This window comes from Nematostella vectensis, chromosome 2, assembly GCF_932526225.1.
Source record: "Nematostella vectensis chromosome 2, jaNemVect1.1, whole genome shotgun sequence".
Classification (NCBI taxonomy): domain Eukaryota; kingdom Metazoa; phylum Cnidaria; class Anthozoa; order Actiniaria; family Edwardsiidae; genus Nematostella; species Nematostella vectensis.
The window spans coordinates 13,218,681-13,235,782 of NC_064035.1; the positions used below are offsets into that span (position 1 = coordinate 13,218,681).

Here is a 17,102-nt window from a genome sequence, read left to right on the forward strand (position 1 = left end):
AAGTGGGATAAGTACTCGATATTCAACGAGGTTCGACTAGAAACAAAGTTTTCGTGACAATTATGTCTGCTCCACCGTACCCACCAAACCAATATGGCGGACAACCTCAGTCCGCTCAACCAGCTTATCCACCGCCAGGAGGCTATGGGAACCCTGTATATCCTCCCCCGGTACAGCCAGGCTATCAGCCACCTCCTTCTACCGGCTATCAGCCGCCACCGGAGAGTTATCCAGCCAGCTTTCCCCCGCCACCTTCCTATGACAGCGCTATAGCAAAGCCCCTAGAGCAGCCATCTAGTTATGGTGATGGATACGATGTGGAATACGGGGGAGCAGTATCCTTCAGCGATAAGAGTATTCGAATGGGTGAGTTGTAGTTTGATGTTGCATGCTGCAAATATCGTTAAGTGGCCATCGCAAGTTCATGCATGGCAGATTACGCACTCATTTTACATAATAACTTATTCATAATAAAATGACGTTGAAGCTTACGCCTGCCTTTCCTGAATTTTTTGTTCTGATGAATCACTTTCCTTTTTTGCAGGTTTTATCAGAAGGGTAAGTGATTTGGAATTAAGTTGAGGGTGGCTGTGGACTCAAGTCCATGGATCCCTAAGTCTTGAGGACCTAGCAGGCCCCCCTATGCATCTATCAGCGGCTTAACCAGTGATGTGACCCCCGGGACTGAGGGGCGTTTTTTTCGATTTTTGTACATAACGCTGATTACCCTCGGGGACGACACAGGGGATTTGTTTGATCAGCGGTTAATTATACAAGAACATGTGGGCCAGGCTTCCCGAATTTTGCGCTTGCGTCTGGAGATCTTTGTCCACCATTATTCGTTGTGAAGTGATTCAAAGAAACAATAACCTGCTCATCTATCAGCACTAAAATCCTTTCTTGTGCATTGATACAACGAAGAAAAACATATACCATCCTCTAAGGGAATAGAAAATGATAAGTAATGTCCTAACAATCCTTAAAGTCCATATAACCTTTCAGAGTTTATAGACATTGTCAACTCTTTATATTTTCATCTTCCAAATGGTATGTGGTTCGTATGGACCCTATAAAATGTGCGTCCTTGTGAATAACTCAAATCTGTAATATTGAGGTATTTTGGTCAACCTTCGGAAAAAAGGCTGTGAACTGAAAGGCCTGGGTCAAGTCATTTTTGACGTAGATCGAGATGCCAACCAAATCACATGAGAAAACATATGCTCGCCCTAAACCGGTTCCCATCTTCATGTCTTCTTAGTTATTTTCTGAAGATCGTTGTGTGGTTACAACTTTTACCATCATCTTTATATCTCAACCTGGTAGTCAAATGATTATTTAACTTCAGGAAACAAATCTGCAAAATTTAGCAGATATATTTTAGTCTTTGAATTGCTTTTTTTTTTGCATTGTGCGCGCGCTGCATTTGCAATCAAGAATGGCGACATTCTCACGAGCCCACACTGTTTTTGAAACCTACAACAAAATGATATTTTCTTTTTGCGCATACAATTCTCGAATTTACATTTTTCTTTGATTCATGGTGAGTAGCACTGCAATAGAAAACATTTTGCCAATATTTTGTGTTATTGCCGTCTCTGAACTTTAACGGATTTAAGAAAAATATGTTGTTTTAGATTTTCCCGCCAAAACTTATAATTCAATCGATTCAATCTCCTTTCGCACGGCCAGGAAAATTTTCAAAGATCTGTAGAAAATTCAAATTTCAATCAAATTCAATTCCCTTTCAGAATTTGAAAGTTTATCTATGCTTTCTTTTGGCTAGATTGATATGAAAGTGAAATGAAGTGAAAGGTTCTAAGAACTTTAAACTAGCATTGCTATACAGTCAGCAAGTTTTGGTTGAGGCCTCAGCAGTGATTACACTGCGAATGTACTATGAAATCTCCTTGGATTCACCAAGGAATCCCTTCATTTTTTTTTCGCCCTGCCCCCCTGGGGATTTGATAAGTTTTGTAAGGGCATTTTGACAAATTCCGGGGGGTGCCTGGAGGTCCCCGGGGAAGCTGCTGATAGATGCGATAGTCTGTTGACCCCTTAGTCTGTTGACCCCCTTAGTCTGTGGACCCCTTAGTCTGTGGTCCCCTTAGTCTGTGGACCCCCTTAGTCTGTGGCTACAACTCATGTCAATATTATCCAACTGATCAATTCCTTCGTACTAGGTATATTTCATCCTGATGATACAGCTTTCAGTGACAGTTGCAACAATCTGCCTCTTCTTGTTCTAGTATGTCTTTTTATTATCATCACTCGAATAATAATAAGCCTTTGATTTTATTATCATATGTGAAAGATGTGTACTATATGTATATAAATATGTATTAATGTCTGTATTGTCAGAATTGCAATTGATATTGTTCTTTATCATTTTAGTAAGCCTGTACGGAACTTTGTGCATGGTAAACATGGAGCTGGTAATACTGTGGTTTACGTCTCTGCATTGTAAGCCAATTATCTTATTTCTCTTCATTTTTTCACTTATCTATTATCTATTAGTGAAAAGTATGTGCGACCTCACTGTTGTGTCCCAGGTTCGAATTCCCTGGCTGGGGATTTCTCCCATGATGACTTATTTAATGTCATGATTGAATTTATTAAGTTGAATTTATTTCTCAAAAACACTAAGCAGGGAGTCCTGTTTCTTCAAGATCACTACACTACACTATATTGAATTGAAGCGATGTAAAAAAACACTTGGGGTCCAATAACCCCTCAGTGGCAATGCTTACTATTGTGGAAGTGCAAACTGAACACTGTGTGTTGAACTAAGTCCTGCTTTGCTTTGATTACTTTGACAAATACCATGTTTGCTGTGGATATGTGATTCAGCTTCCTCAGCATTGCTTAGGGTAGTTTTCAAAGGATGTAAGCAGGTTAAGTGACCTGGTGATGCTGGGTGACATGGTAGAGTGTGTCTCTTTGTTTCTTGTTCTGAGGATACATTATTCATAACAATACACAGACAAGGATAATTGATTTAAAACCTTGCGCTGTTGTGCCTGAAGTTGCTATAAAGATGTCATTCTGTCCCAAACAAATTAAAATACAAATTCTTCTTTGATGATAGTTACTGAAAATTGATGCTTGAGACATGACGGGAAAACCTGGAAAACGAGCAATTCGAGATAGAGAGAGGACACAATTTCTTACATTGGCTATAGGTTCCTTGTATTATGGACTGATTTTCAAAACACAAATAACGTGAGGCCGAAGTGCACATAACCAGTTTTTGGCTTTTTAAGATAATTTTTCCTTGATCATCATTGCCCTGTGTCTCAGCTCAGGGACGAAAAAAATTCAATGGCACTTTACAAAAAGATAATTTTTCCTTGATCATCATTGCCCTGTGTCTCAGCTCAGGGACGGAAAAATTTCAATGGCACTTTACAAAAAGTCGCACTTGACGTTTTGTTTGCTATAAGTTACTAAGTACGCAGAAAAATTCTCCGCCTTATTCGATGTGAAATGTTTTTCCGTCATGTCGATGCTTGATGATTTATTGATTTACCTTATTTTGCAGTGTGGTATTCTTTGTTTTGTATTTCGTCATTGCCTGCTGTGAGAGTGTAAGGTGAGATGATGTATGCCAGGCAGCAGATATTTTATTTTTCAATTTTGTTGGTCTGTTTGGTGTGCAGTTTTTGTTGACATTGTAAGCTTTTGTAGTTTCATATTATATGGAGTAATAAAACTTTTAATAATGATAAAAAAGTATAAAATATTTGGGGAAAATCATACACTGAGCTGTTGCATGTGAATTGTTTGCAGGAGGAAGTACCCTGTCAACCTGATCTGCCTTGCCATCTTTGTGAGTTTCTCAGTCACATATTTTTTAAATTTTCGTTTTATTTCTTCTAATAGTATTTAACCACACTACAATAAGGTTGAGTGTCAGATCACACCTAATCTTAGTTAATATTTATTGTCTATAGACTCTGGCACTCTCTTATCTGGTGGGAACAATTTCAAGGTACACTTATTTTCTTGTATATTATCTTTCGATTTAGTGGGTCAGGGGCGGGTCTAGCTTTTCGCTAAAGGGGGGGGGGGGGTTGGCTCAGTGACAAGCAGGGGAGGGGGTAACTTTTTGGTTACATATGGCAGCCCAAAGGGGAGTTTAAACCCTCCTAACCCCTCCCCCAGATCCGCTACTGTGGATACTTTATTCTTATTTATTTTTTATTATATTTTAGCTACCATGACACCAATATTGTCCTAATCATGATGGGTGTTACAACAGTAAGTCCTTGCATGTATAAAAAAAATGCTACATCTGTAAATCCTCACATGGAAAGAAATACTACATCAGTTAAGTCCTATTCATACTTCATTTTTTTTTTCAGCTTGTTTGTTTGTCTGTCATGATCTTTTCTTGCCAAACAAAGGTAAGATAATGATAGCTGTTATCAAAGTAAAAGTCAGGTGTCTACCCAGGATTTGCTGAGGGTGGAGGCAGGATGCACATTCACACTTATCATGCTGTAAATGATCTAATAAACGCCAGGGGCATTCATTAAATTTCGATGGTCCGTGGGGGCGTTGCGTTGGGGCGTTCAATGTTAGAGAGGGCGTTCTTTACAAACTATGAAAATATAACAAACCCAAGTACAGTGGGTTAAATTAAATTAAAGCCTGCGTAGCAGGCATTTCTTGACATTAAGCAAGTCTCACCCAGTAGAAGCCAAACTTGGATTAATTAGAATTGATTTATATAACCGAAATTCTTATGTTGTTTGTTTTCAAGCTGGAAGGGAGGGTAGGGGGAGGGTCATAAATAGAGGGGGCATTTGTTAGAGGGGCTATCATTACAAACTTGTAAGCTAAGGGGGGCATTCATTAGATAGGAGGCATTCTTAAGGTAGAGGGCGTTTATTAGATCATTTATGGTATGGACCTAAAAAGCCTAAGTCGGCTGTTGGTCTGCCCTGGCCACACTGGCTTGCACAAACCTTTTTAAAATCATGGTTAAAGTCCAGTCTGCTTTCTTTTGGTGCAGCAGAGGTGGTGTTTAAATCTTACAGGATAAAAAGTATGGAATGCAATTAATATGCTGCTTACATATTTGATGATTACTTTATATCTTTGTTACATGGTTATACATAAAGTTTATGTTTATTTGTTTAGTATGACTTCACCACCTGGGGGGGAGTGCTGTTCTGTGCTGCCTTGGCCATTTTCTTCCTCAGCATCTTTACTCCTGTTTGGCTACTCCTTAACACAACTGTAAGTAGAACTTCAACAATTGTGGTAAAAGTTAATAAGAATGTTCCAGTTTGTTACTCTAAGGTGTGTGGTATGAACAAAAACGGAATTGCTTAAGTGGGTCCATTGTCATAAATAGATTGATGGCAAATCGTTCCACAGGGATTCTCTGCTAGCAATGATAGTTATTTTCTCTGTTGGCAAATAGTTCTCCAGTGTTATTGTTTTTACAGGCTGGAAAGATTGTGCTTGGGGGAGTACTGGCACTGGTGTTTGTGGCTGTGAGTATTACACACTCCATCTTGATCTGTAGACATATTCTCAGAGGTGTCCCTGAAGACATCTGCATTTCTATTTAAAGCCTTTTAAATAGTAGTTGTCCTACTATTTTCACTCTTGATTTTTGCTATAAAAAAAACGATGAGAAGAGACATACCAAGAGGGAAACAAAATCAGCAATTTCCTGTTTCTTATTGGGAACCAGCCTTAAAAAGGTGTGGAAGAAAGTAATGCACACGGAAAGCAAGAGGGCGGAAAGTAGGGAGGGAGGGAGGAGTCATTATAGCCCATAATCCATTACTCTGTGATTTATTTTATGTTTTCAGTTCCTGGCATATGACACTCAGTTGATTATGGGCGGCAAGAAGTATGAATTAAGTCCAGAAGAGTACATCTTCGGTGCGCTGACGCTCTACATGGATATCATCCGAATCTTCCTTCTTTTGCTGGCACTCTTTGGCAAGAAGTAATAATCAAGCACAAGTGGAGAAAGCCCAAGAAACTTGTTCAAGATAATATTATATTTAATCCCATGCTTTCTCTATAACTACAGTACAGTATGGGATTCAACTAACTCTTACCACACTGTATACTGATAGATGTTTATTCTATGCATATTGCATAAAAAGGTTAAACATAAATTTTTGGTGCCCTCCACCCCCCTTCTTACAACAACCAAAATTTCAGGGCTCCCCCCCTCCCCTTCTGGGCTATCTACATTTAAACAAAAATCATAAGATAACCTTGTATTGAAATTTTCAATTTTTGCAGCTTGCTATTGCAATTTTCAAAACGTGTGAGCACACTTTGTTTCCAGCAAATTGAGGTTAGATAACAAAAATTTGTTGTAAAAATTCATAATGTTTGCATCAATGTTCTTAATTTTGAGTCAATTAAAAGCGAAAATGGAGCTTTGCTGATTCTGAATTTATAGCATTTTATCTAGTGCAATCTTGCACTTTAATTGTTTATGTGACCTCGAACTTCAAGAGTAAAATTGTTATTGCTGGGTATACAAAATGCTTCCACAAATAATTCAATGGTCATGTGGGGGTTGCAAACCACCCCTATGCAGCCCCATAGTTTCGGACCTGCTTTTGTGATCCTCCTTTATGTACTGAGTGGTGGTGAGGCTTTGTATATCCTGGTATAAAAAGTCAATTTAAAATATTACTTGTCTATAAATGTACCCACTCTTGTTGACATATAACGTTTTATATATGAAGGGGTGATTATGTCGTTGGTTTTATTTGTTTCTTTTTGTAAGTTATAATGTTTTTTTTTTAAATTTGCTACTGTAAACTGATCATAAATTGTATATGTAAATCCAGCTGTTATATACTATATATACTATATAATAGCAACAAGCCTTTTGCCAGGAGGAATTCGGAAGTAGTCCCCACTTTACAGGAAAGTTCACTCTAATGAAAAATAGTCTAGTACCAATTCAAGCTAGGACAAGCTATCTAAGAGAAAATGGTTCTTACAATGATTAAACAAACTTCCCTATCCCCCTCCAAAAAAATCTATGAGCTTGAGTAAACATGTTTATAAGAACTTAGAAATTAAGAATCTATAGGCTGAAATTTGGCATTTTTTTTCAGTTTTCAGATTCTCCTTGGCAGAGTTTTCCTAATATTTGAAAATAGGGGAGGGCAGGGCCCGGCCAGTCCACCCCTAGATCTGTCAAGGGAAGGGGTAGGGTGTTGAGGATCAAGGGTAGGCATAGGGTGGTGTGGATCAAGGGGAGGTGTAGGGTGGTGTGGATCAAGGGAGGGTGTAGGGTGGTTTGGATCAATGGGAAGTTTAGGGTGATATGGATCAAGGGAAGGCGAAGTGTGATGTGGATCAAGGGGAGGTTTAGGGTGATATGGATCAAGGGAGGGTGTTGTGGATCAAGGGGAAGCATAGGGTGGTATTGATCAAGGGGAAGCATAGGGTGGTATGGATCAAGGGGAGGCGTAGGGTGGTATGGATCAAGGGGAGGCGTAGGGTGGTGTTGATATAGGGGAGGCCGAGGGTGGTATGGATCAAGGGGGGGCATAGGGTGGTATGGATCAAGGGGAGGCGTAGGGTGGTGTGGATCAAGGGAAGGCGTAGGGTGGTATGGATCAAGGGGAGGCGTAGGGTGGTGTGGATCAAGAGGAGGCATAGGGTGGTATGGATCAAGGGGAGGCGTAGGGTGGTATGGATCAAGGGGAGGCGTAGGGTGGTATGGATCAAGGGGAGGCGTAGGGTGATGTGGATCAAGGGGAGGCATAGGGTGATATGGATCAAGGGGAGGCTAGGGTGATGTGGATCAAGGGGAGGCATAGGGTGGTATGGATCAAGGGGAGGCGTAGGGTGGTGTGGATCAAGGGGAGGCGTGGGGTGGTGTGGATCAAGGGGAGGCATAGGGTGGTGTGGATCAAGGGGAGGCTTAGGGTGGTGTGGATCAAGGGGAGGCATAGGGTGGTGTGGATCAAGGGGAGGCATAGGGTGGTATTGATCAAGGGGAGGCATAGGGTGGTATGGATCAAAGGGAGGCGTAGGGTGGTGTGGATCAAGGGGAGGCATAGGGTGTTGTGGATCAAGGGGAGGCGTAGGGTGGTGTGTATGGAGGAGGCAGTACACTTTGTGAAAGGCTTTTGCGAGGGCTCAGTTAGGAGAGAGAAGCATTCTTAGTTTTCGGAGGGTGATGTAATCTTTAGGGGGGAGGGGTTGAGTTTTAGTTTGACAAGGCTACCATCCCACATCTTTGCTAGTTTATTTTAAGACCCGACACATTACAAAACTTGCAGGGTGTGATAACGCTTCAGTACGCGCATGCGCTACGAGTGACTTTGGGTACAATGCAAACTCTTGACAACAGCTTTCTGGCAACATTTTTTTGACCAGTGAGATGGCTCGATGGAAGCCATTTTTTACGGAAGCGGTTCGCCGTAATAGAGTATCATCGTAATAGTTCATAAATGACCGCGGGGCATCTTAATTCATACACAGCGTGGTACAAAAGGACGATAGTGTTTTATCGCAGCAACGACTCAAAAATTGGACGAGTAAAGGCGAAACCAGTTAAAATAATTCATGAAAATAATTAAAACGGCACAGGACCGATATTCGCTCCACGTTATTGAATACTACAAACTCTTCCTGTTTGTGATTCGAGGATATTTGGGTTTACTGATTTGGGCCTCCTCTCCCCTTGTGTTGAAGCCCGGTAAGTAAGTGGAGCAATGGAAAACAGAAATACTGGCGACGGGACAATAAAAACCTCCAATGATAATTCAAAGCTGTTGACCGAAATACATACAAAAGCAATTGTAAATATTTTGGCAGATATGGTCACACGAGGGCGATTGGTCGCAAGCTACTCATGGGCTAGTGGGATACTCTTAAGATTCTTCCTCCTCTTGCTCGTCTGCATCAGCCTCATCACCCAACAGCAACGAGAATTTGCTCTGTTGATGGAACACCTGAAACGCAACAATAGCACGACGTCAGTGAGCCAAAAGTACGCAATAAGACGATCACCTAAGATCAAAATTCTTGACAAACTATAAATTAAAAAAAAAAAACAATTAGAGCAGTAACGTGGGGACATTAACGTGAGTTGTCCGTAGTCCCACTGGAGCTGGAAAATAACAAGGAAGTGTAACAACAATATGCGTTCGATTTGCGTGGGGATAGTGTAAAAAGCGCATTAAAATTATTGTACATCATACACGAAATCGCTTATATGCAAGGAATCACAAGAGGGACTTGGAGGTCAGTCTCGTACATGTATGTTAGTATCTAACTGGTTTAACCATGTTCACATTCACCTGAGAAAAAAGTTTTCAAATCAAATTCCCGAGGCTGAGTTCTTCAGTGTCAGGCTTACCGGGAATGAGTCCTCAAGTGTAATGCTTACCGGGGATGAGTCCTCAAGTGTAATGCTTACCAGGGCTTAGTCCTCAAGTGTAAGGCTTACCGGGGCTGAGTCCTCAAGTGTAAGGCTTACCGGGGGTGAGTCCTCAAGTGTAAGGCTTACCGGGGATGAGTCCTCAAGTGTAATGCTTACCAGGGCTTAGTCCTCAAGTGTAAGGCCTACCGGGGCTGAGTCCTCAAGTGTAATGCTTACCGGGGCTTAGTCCTCAAGTGTAAGGCCTACCGGGGCTGAGTCCTCAAGTGTAATGCTTACCGGGGCTTAGTCCTCAAGTGCAAGGCTTACCGGGGCTGAGTCCTCATATGTAAGGCTTACCGGGGGTGAGTCCTCAAGTGTAAGGCTTACCGGGGATGAGTCCTCAAGTGTAATGCTTACCAGGGCTTAGTCCTCAAGTGTAAGGCCTACCGGGGCTGAGTCCTCAAGTGTAATGCTTACCGGGGCTTAGTCCTCAAGTGTAAGGCCTACCGGGGCTGAGTCCTCAAGTGTAATGCTTACCAGGGATGAGTCCTCAAGTGTAATGCTTACCGGGGATAAGTCCTCAAGTGTAAGGCTTACTGGGGTGAGTCCTCAAGTGTAAGGCTTACCGGGGATGAGTCCTCAAGTGTAAGGCTTACCGGGGCTTAGTCCTCAAGTGTAATGCTTACCGGGGCTGAGTCCTCAAGTGTAAGGCTTACCGGGGCTGAGTCCTCAAGTGTAAGGCTTACCGGGGCTTAGTCCTCAAGTGTAAGGCTTACCGGGGCTTAGTCCTCAAGTGTAATGCTTACCGGGGCTGAGTCCTCAAGTGTAAGGCTTACCGGGGCTTAGTCCTCAAATGTAAGGCTTACTGGGGATAAGTCCTCAAGTGTAAGGCTTACTGGGGATGAGTCCTCAAGTGTAAGGCTTACTGGGGATGAGTCCTCAAGTGTAAGGCTTACCGGGGCAGAGTCCTCGCCAATCTTCTTGGGTTCTGCAGGTCTTCTCTCTTTGCGCTCTTTCCTCTCCTCCTTGGCACCTCCAACAGTAGAGTCCTTACTTGCATTTGGTCTAACACCTTTGTTGATATGATCTCCTCTCCCTCTACCTCTCCCTCTGCCTCCCCTTGCACCTCCTCGACCCCGCCCTGCAGAGCCCGGGCCGTCCCGTCCTTCAGCCTCGCTTCTGGCTGGAACCCTTGCCTTGCATTGGACCCCAGTTGGGGATAGTGGTTGGGCGTCTGCTTTATCGGCTGTGGCGCTGCCATCATCAGGCAAACCACCTTTCTGAGCCTCCATCCTTTTCGCCCAAACATTCACCGCCGGAGCTGGAGTTTCTTGAGGCGATGACTTAGATGTAGGTGGCTTGGCCTCATCTGCACTTATCCTCCTGACTCTGTCTTCTGTAGACTTCTCGCTGTCCCGCCGAGGGTGTTGCTTGTCTCCATCGCTGGATCTGTTGCTGTCTCGTCTTCCTCTGTGCTCACCACCAGCCCGCTTCCATTCGTCACGTTCATTGTGTCTTTCTCTCTCTTCTTTTTGTCTAGCCTCTTCAAGTCTTGCTTTGGCAAGTTTTTCCTCGATTTCTCTCTCCTTTGACGTTGTGTCTACTGGTTTGGCTCCACCAAATATCGCAGAGCTTCTTGATTCGGCTGGTGCCTCTTTAGTCTCCTCCGGTGGTTTGGTACGTGGTTGCAGTTGAAGTCTAGGCCTCTCTTTAGCTGTAAAGGTAGAAAAAGTCAGACAGGGATCTGGGGTCGCTTTACAGTGGTGCCATTCCATAAATAAGCAAAACATAACAACATAGAAATCACTTACGTGCATCCCTTCTGTCAGCGCCATGATCATCATAGCGGTCACTGCGGTCGCGATCGCCCCTCCCACCAAATTCACCTCCTCCATCGCTACGCCAACTGGATTCACCTTTATCGCCGAAGCTGTCACCTCTACTGCTATATCTGGCATCACGCTCTCTGCCATCATATCCACGGTCTCTTCCACTGATAAACAAATTGCAAGCTTTCTTCAACAAACGAATAAAGCAAATCTCTGGCCAAAGTTTCACAAGTTATGGTAACAACTAACATAATTATTATGTGTTTTTTATGCTTGGATATATCTTTGGCAGCTAATAGACTACATTAACTCTATGTAAAGGCTATCTCAGAATCTCTTTAAGGAATAAGTGACACAGTAACCTATAGAGATTAAATTCTATATACTGTCACCTTTCATTAAAATCTGACAAGACAAATTGGACATTATTTGCCAATACAAATTCTATACTGTTTTAATTCTATACATATTTCTGTTCCATTTTACAAAAACTTTGAAATTCATTTTCTCGGGTCTCATTTTTTTGTGGGGCACACACATTTTCGTCCATAGGGACTCATTAAAATCATACTGAACAGAACCCTTAGTATGTAGGTGTCAAGTTATATACATAAATATATTTTTTTTGTCAAGCCTCTTAAATCTGTTTTCTTCCAATAAAGATAGTTCTAGATTTTAGGTAATATGGACTTTAATTGTGCATTCACCACTTCTTGAGTATTTGATTTTAGCTTCTCTAAGCTGATAAATAACATAAATTGTAAGATACATTAATCGAAAACAATCAAACTAAAACAATCGCACTAAAACGATCCAATTGTTCCCCAAAGAATGGAGAGGTAAGCGAGTTTATACTCATACCGACGGTCATAATAATCGTCCGGACTTCTGTAGCCGTTATAACCACGATCTCCAGTCCTTCGACTGTCATTTAGAGAGTCGTAGCGATTATTGTCATATCTTCTGTCATAGTAACTGGAAAAGCATCACACACAGACTGTGAGCTGAGGATCACATTTAAGCAATAGGCCAGAGAGACTATGAGACATCTTATTTAACTACAAGCAATCACTGGCATTTAAAATAACAGGCTTGTAATTGTATTTATACTGTGGAAGGAAATTATAATCCTACCGATCTCTGCCTCCACCAAATCCTCTGTCTTCCCGGTATCGGTCACCACCATAACCTGCATAACGATCCTCGCGTGAACCTCCATAATGATCCTCGCGTGAACCTCCATAACGATCCTCGCGTGGACCTCCGTAACTATCCTCGCGTGAACCTCCATTACGACCCTCACGGGAACCTCTGTAACGATCCTCATGAAAGCCGCCATCATGAGAGCGACCAAATCCGCTGTCACGAGGGTCTTGTCGGGGTCTGTCAAAAGGATCCTCTCTGGAGTAGCCATTTTCCTCCCTAGGGGGATTAGGATCTGGGCGGCTTCTCCAGTCAGTATCAAATACATCTGGGCCTTCACGGCGCCTATCACTCCTTGAGTCACTGCCTCCTCCACCTAAACACGATAGGGAGAGTCTTAGAATGGTATTTGTTTTATCACATTCTCTGAAGAAAAATTTAGTACCTTATAGTATTAATACTGTTGATTAATCTAAGACATTTAAAAAAAAGTTCAATGACTTCTTAAATGATTCCTACCTTGTTGATGGCCAGCTATATCTACCCTCACTTTCCGACCCCGGAGACTCTAGATTATATGGAAAGCAAAGGGATCTAATGAGTTAAATTACAAGCTACAAATTGTGATATAGATATATATGAGCTAGGCGACTAATGTTAGGAAATCAAGCATAAAGACAGCAAATGGTGTTTTTTTTAATTTATTAAAGAGATATTTGGATCATTTTAAAGCAATTTCTAGTATTTCCATGATTCTGAATATAACAGCAGAAATTGTTACCAAGCAACCTCCAAAATCCTTGCTTCGTTTGGGAATAACAAGTAGTCAATCAAAGTGGCGTGTCTACGTACATCATATAGGAAACAAAAGTTTGTAATAAAACTAATGAATTTGATTGAAAATCAGAATTGTGTAACCCTCTTCTAGTTCCTGCTGGTTCCATTCTCTTGGCATAGATCATGACTCGCAACTGCTTGCATGTTTTATTGTGAGTTTGCTGCTCTATGTACGATATGCATACACCAACCCCAAAAATTTGATTGACTACACACTATTCCCAAATGGGACAAGGAACTTGGACTTGCTGAGGTTGTGCAATAATGATTTCGGCTGTAATAACACAATGTCAAGGACTTGAAAAGACAGGACAGTTGTCTAGCACAATACAGCAACCTTAAAAATTATATATGAAAATTAATTTATGACCCTGGTATAAAAAATTCCTCCCCCATATTACAAAATATCAGTTTGCTCAATAACAATACAACACTGAACAAAATTCTCAAAGTAGAAATGTTTTGGGTTCAAATAGAGGCTACATAAATGCCTGACTTTGTCTTTATATTTTATCATAGTTTCTAATATTTTTGAAAATCACCTCATTGTTCAAATCCAGTGCTTGGATAAGGGAGGCCTTATCCTCAAACTCTGCGTAGCCAAAGCCCTTGGCACGCCCACCACCCATGTCTTGGGGCAATCGCACTGCAGTTATCTAACAAATGCAAAGTTCATCTTAGCTCAAAGGGTCAAGTAACAAGTTGATCTAAGCTCAAAGGGTAAAGTAACAAGATGATTTTAGCGCAAAGGGAAAAGTATCAAGTTAAGCTTAGCTCAAAGGTTAAAGTAACAAAATGATCTTAGCTTAAAGGGTACAGTAACAAGTTGATCTTAGCTCAAAGGGTAAAGTAACGAGTTAATCTTAGTGCAAAGGGTAAAGTAACAAGTTCATATTAGCTGAAAGTATCAAGTATCAAGTTAAGATCAGCTCATAAGATAAAGTAACAATCTATTGGCAACCGCTTTCTGTTTGTCTGGATCCTGTGGTTCTTAAATGCAAAGGCAACCTTTGCAGCCATTTTTCAACTTTTTAAATGCTTGAAGGCAAACATCCTAGTTAAGAGAACTTGAAATGTAGTTATTTGGTTAGAAAATGGTAAAAAAAAACATGTAAAAAACAATAAAATAACAACCTGCCAAAGCTCTCCCACTTGAGACATTCCAGTGGTATAGGGGTTTAATGGAAGTGGTAAATACCTTTACACTACTGAAGAATTCAAGAATATCTTCCCTCTCCACATCATAAGGAAGGTTTCCAAGGAAAGCAGTGAATGGAGGGTTATCGGGGATCTTGGACAAATCCACCTCAGTCGGACGGGATGACCTGGGAGCTGTAGGGAGGGCTGCACGATCCATGACTGAGCGTCGACTGTCATCATGCCATTTTATGTCTCCTATTAATAAATGTTGAAAAATCATGGCGAACTATAAGGAAATTATAGTTAACAATAATGAAGGTTTATTTCACATGTTGAAACAAATGGATTTTCATAAATAAAATGTAATAAAATATCAATCGCAAAGATTAAGTAAGGAGTAATCCTAGGCATATATGCTTACTTTTGTTTATTATAAATTATTAATTAACCAGTTTAGGATATAAGTCAGGTCTAAAAAGCTCAATCTACTAGGGGATGATAACCCCTTATCCTGAAAAGGAGGCTTAAAAATAAACATCTTTAGGTCAAGCTACCCTAAATGTGCAACTGCAAATCTGGTAAAAAGGAGGTATAAAAGCTGTGCCCCTGGTCTATTGGCTGTCCATAGACTTTGTTGAGTTCAAAGCTCCACAACAATAACCAAAAAAGATAGAACCAAGTTCACAATAATATCTAGAAACATCAACAGTGAGAAAAAAAAACTTTAATTTTAATCTTCTCTGAGAACTGGGAAATTACAATTAGAGATTGGAAAGGATGCATGAATGAGGGTAGCAATTAAAAAAAATTAATCTAACATTTAATTTCAGATTTGTTGATGAATTCTTAAGTAAAATAATTATGAAAAAAGAAATCTCAATCTCATGTTCGTTTTTCCGAAATTGTTTCTCTTGTTTCTTGTTGAAAAGAAATGTGATTCCTTGATAAAAACAAGTGATTCTTTGATAAAAAAAAAGACCACTCTCAAAGACCATTTGATTACGACCTGGTGAGAGCTAGACAGAGTGGAACTCTCATCTCAGTTTGATCCAGGCTCTAGATCAGGTCTGTGACTTTTATACCACAGATCTTCCTTCTAAAAAAATTTGCAAAACATCCGTTTATCGTCTCAAGCCATTCATTTATTATACAAGCATGTTCATGTAGCTTTCTTAGCATATGAATATGCATGATGGGAGGATTATGTGCAGTGTCGATTTTGAATCATTTCAAACTTTTATGCCAAACAGTTGAAGAGTATGGAACTTTGCAATGTGATAATTGTGTAATTATTATTTATTTTAAGCATGAATCTACTTTGTAATCACCAGAAAGCCTACATTAAAAAGTCTACCTTCCAACAGTGTGAACACAGTAAAGGAACACAGGAAAATAAATACAACATACAGCCACAGGTTATTATTTGATTACAATATATGAAATATGACCAAATAGAAACAGCATAAAAAACTTAAAAGGAAAAAGAGATTCATAAAAGATTTGTCAATTTGTCTTTTTGTGTAAATAACAACATTTCTTATCTATAATTTATTGATGTCCATTTTTTTATTTTATACAGTAATTTTAGTCTAAAATTGCATAGCGTGTCAAAACAACTAATAATTCAGCAAACCTCGAAAACTACACATTTGAGATCAATCGAACCGCACGTGTATCGAAACAAGAAAATATTTCATTAGCGTAGAGTGATCGCGAACAGAATACATAAGTATCTACAACAATTCAATGACACCAAGGGTTAAAAAAAAGAAAAAAAAAAGAAAAGGGCAAATTCAAGGAACCAAATATTAAGCGTTCTGTATAAACTGGAGATCAGTATTCATTTAAATCCACAGTGGCCTACCAAGTATTTACGTTCCCTTACGTTACGTGTACTCAAATGAGTGGACAACCTTTTTTTTACCAAGGGCAGCTAACATTACTATAAACGGAAAAGTTACTCCATCTTACCATCCATGTTAAGAGAACCATCGGCTTCATCAGCCCAGCTCGAAGATCTGAAGGGAGAGTTCCCATGTGAAGCACCTTGTGATGCTGTGGGCAAGGCTGGTTGACTTGATCCATCACTGAGGAACTCGGTCAAATTCAATGTCTTTCCTTTCTTCTTTTTTCCCTTTTTTCCTAAAAGATTAGGAGATAGTGACGATTTTCTTGTACATACATATTATGGCTTTGTGTTCAGTAGGAATAAGGGCAAGGGGTCCCCTTAGAGTAGAGGAAATCATTGTTTTATCTGGGCCGGTGAGAAATCGAGACTTACCAGTGTCCGCCATTTTAGAAAGGACAACGCGAGGCACTCTCCCGGATGTCAGCTTCTATCTCCCTGCATGCTTTGCGCGTTTTGGTGGGGTAGGGAGGCCTGATGTCTTTTGTTTTGGTGGTGGTGGTGTTTGGGGGGGGGGGGGGGGGGGGGGGGGGTTGGGGGTAGGGGGGATCTTGGAGATTGACCAACATTTGTGTGTGAGAAACAAAGTAATCATCTGTCAATTCTGCGATTTAAGTTGAGGACAAACCAATATTATGACCTAAAAAAATACATTTACACACTCTTTTTTGATTACCCAACATTTGTGGGAAACAATGTGATCATCTAGCTTCAATTCTGCGATTAAAGTTGAGGACAAGCCATATTAACTTATGACCTTAAAAATACATTTATTCACTCTTTTTTATAAGAACATTTTCAATAAGAACGTCCAGCCTGAGATTTCACCAAATTTTAAAACATGCTAAGAATATGCCAAGGCTCAGATAGCAGAAAACAAAAA

At 40.6% G+C, this 17,102-nt stretch overlaps 2 protein-coding genes across 3 annotated transcripts; one reads left to right on the forward strand and one right to left on the reverse strand.

Moving 5' to 3' along the window:
- The first annotated feature begins 62 nt into the window (after positions 1-62).
- Positions 63-7,024, forward strand: LOC5521763 (protein lifeguard 1). The gene is made up of 12 exons (XM_001641388.3): positions 63-366; positions 545-558; positions 2,181-2,245; positions 2,392-2,460; positions 3,539-3,589; positions 3,787-3,826; positions 3,951-3,988; positions 4,212-4,257; positions 4,362-4,403; positions 5,143-5,241; positions 5,454-5,501; positions 5,826-7,024. Exons 1-12 carry the CDS (start codon positions 63-65, stop codon positions 5,967-5,969), a joined length of 960 nt encoding a protein of 319 aa, XP_001641438.1. The 3' UTR covers positions 5,970-7,024.
- Positions 7,025-8,228: 1,204 nt separating this feature from the next.
- LOC5521655 (eukaryotic translation initiation factor 4B) lies at positions 8,229-16,664 on the reverse strand. Of its 2 annotated transcripts, XM_001641494.3 has the most exons (10): positions 16,595-16,664; positions 16,285-16,455; positions 14,372-14,568; positions 13,716-13,829; positions 12,856-12,904; positions 12,328-12,712; positions 12,055-12,168; positions 11,176-11,357; positions 10,321-11,078; positions 8,229-8,954 (listed from the first exon to the last, which is right to left on the reverse strand). In XM_001641494.3, exons 1-10 carry the CDS (start codon positions 16,605-16,607, stop codon positions 8,874-8,876), a joined length of 2,064 nt encoding a protein of 687 aa, XP_001641544.2. In that variant the 5' UTR covers positions 16,608-16,664; the 3' UTR covers positions 8,229-8,873. The 2 variants fall into 2 exon arrangements, with proteins under 2 accessions (XP_001641544.2, XP_032222889.2); XM_032366998.2 differs by lacking the exon at positions 12,055-12,168.
- Positions 16,665-17,102: the final 438 nt, after the last annotated feature.

Bases quoted from the DNA above. Each gene is read 5' to 3' on its own strand.
- LOC5521763 (XM_001641388.3), top strand. From the start codon at position 63: ATGTCTGCTCCACCGTACCCACCAAACCAATATGGCGGACAACCTCAG. The intron at 3,989-4,211 runs GTACACTTATTT...ATTATATTTTAG, and splicing joins CTGGTGGGAACAATTTCAAG to CTACCATGACACCAATATTG. The intron at 5,502-5,825 runs GTGAGTATTACA...TTATGTTTTCAG, and splicing joins TGGCACTGGTGTTTGTGGCT to TTCCTGGCATATGACACTCA.
- LOC5521655 (XM_001641494.3), bottom strand. The intron at 11,358-12,054 runs GTATGAGTATAA...TTTGTTTATCAG, and splicing joins GACGATTATTATGACCGTCG to TGGAAGAGACCGTGGATATG. The intron at 11,079-11,175 runs GTAAGTGATTTC...CTACCTTTACAG, and splicing joins CGCTGACAGAAGGGATGCAC to CTAAAGAGAGGCCTAGACTT.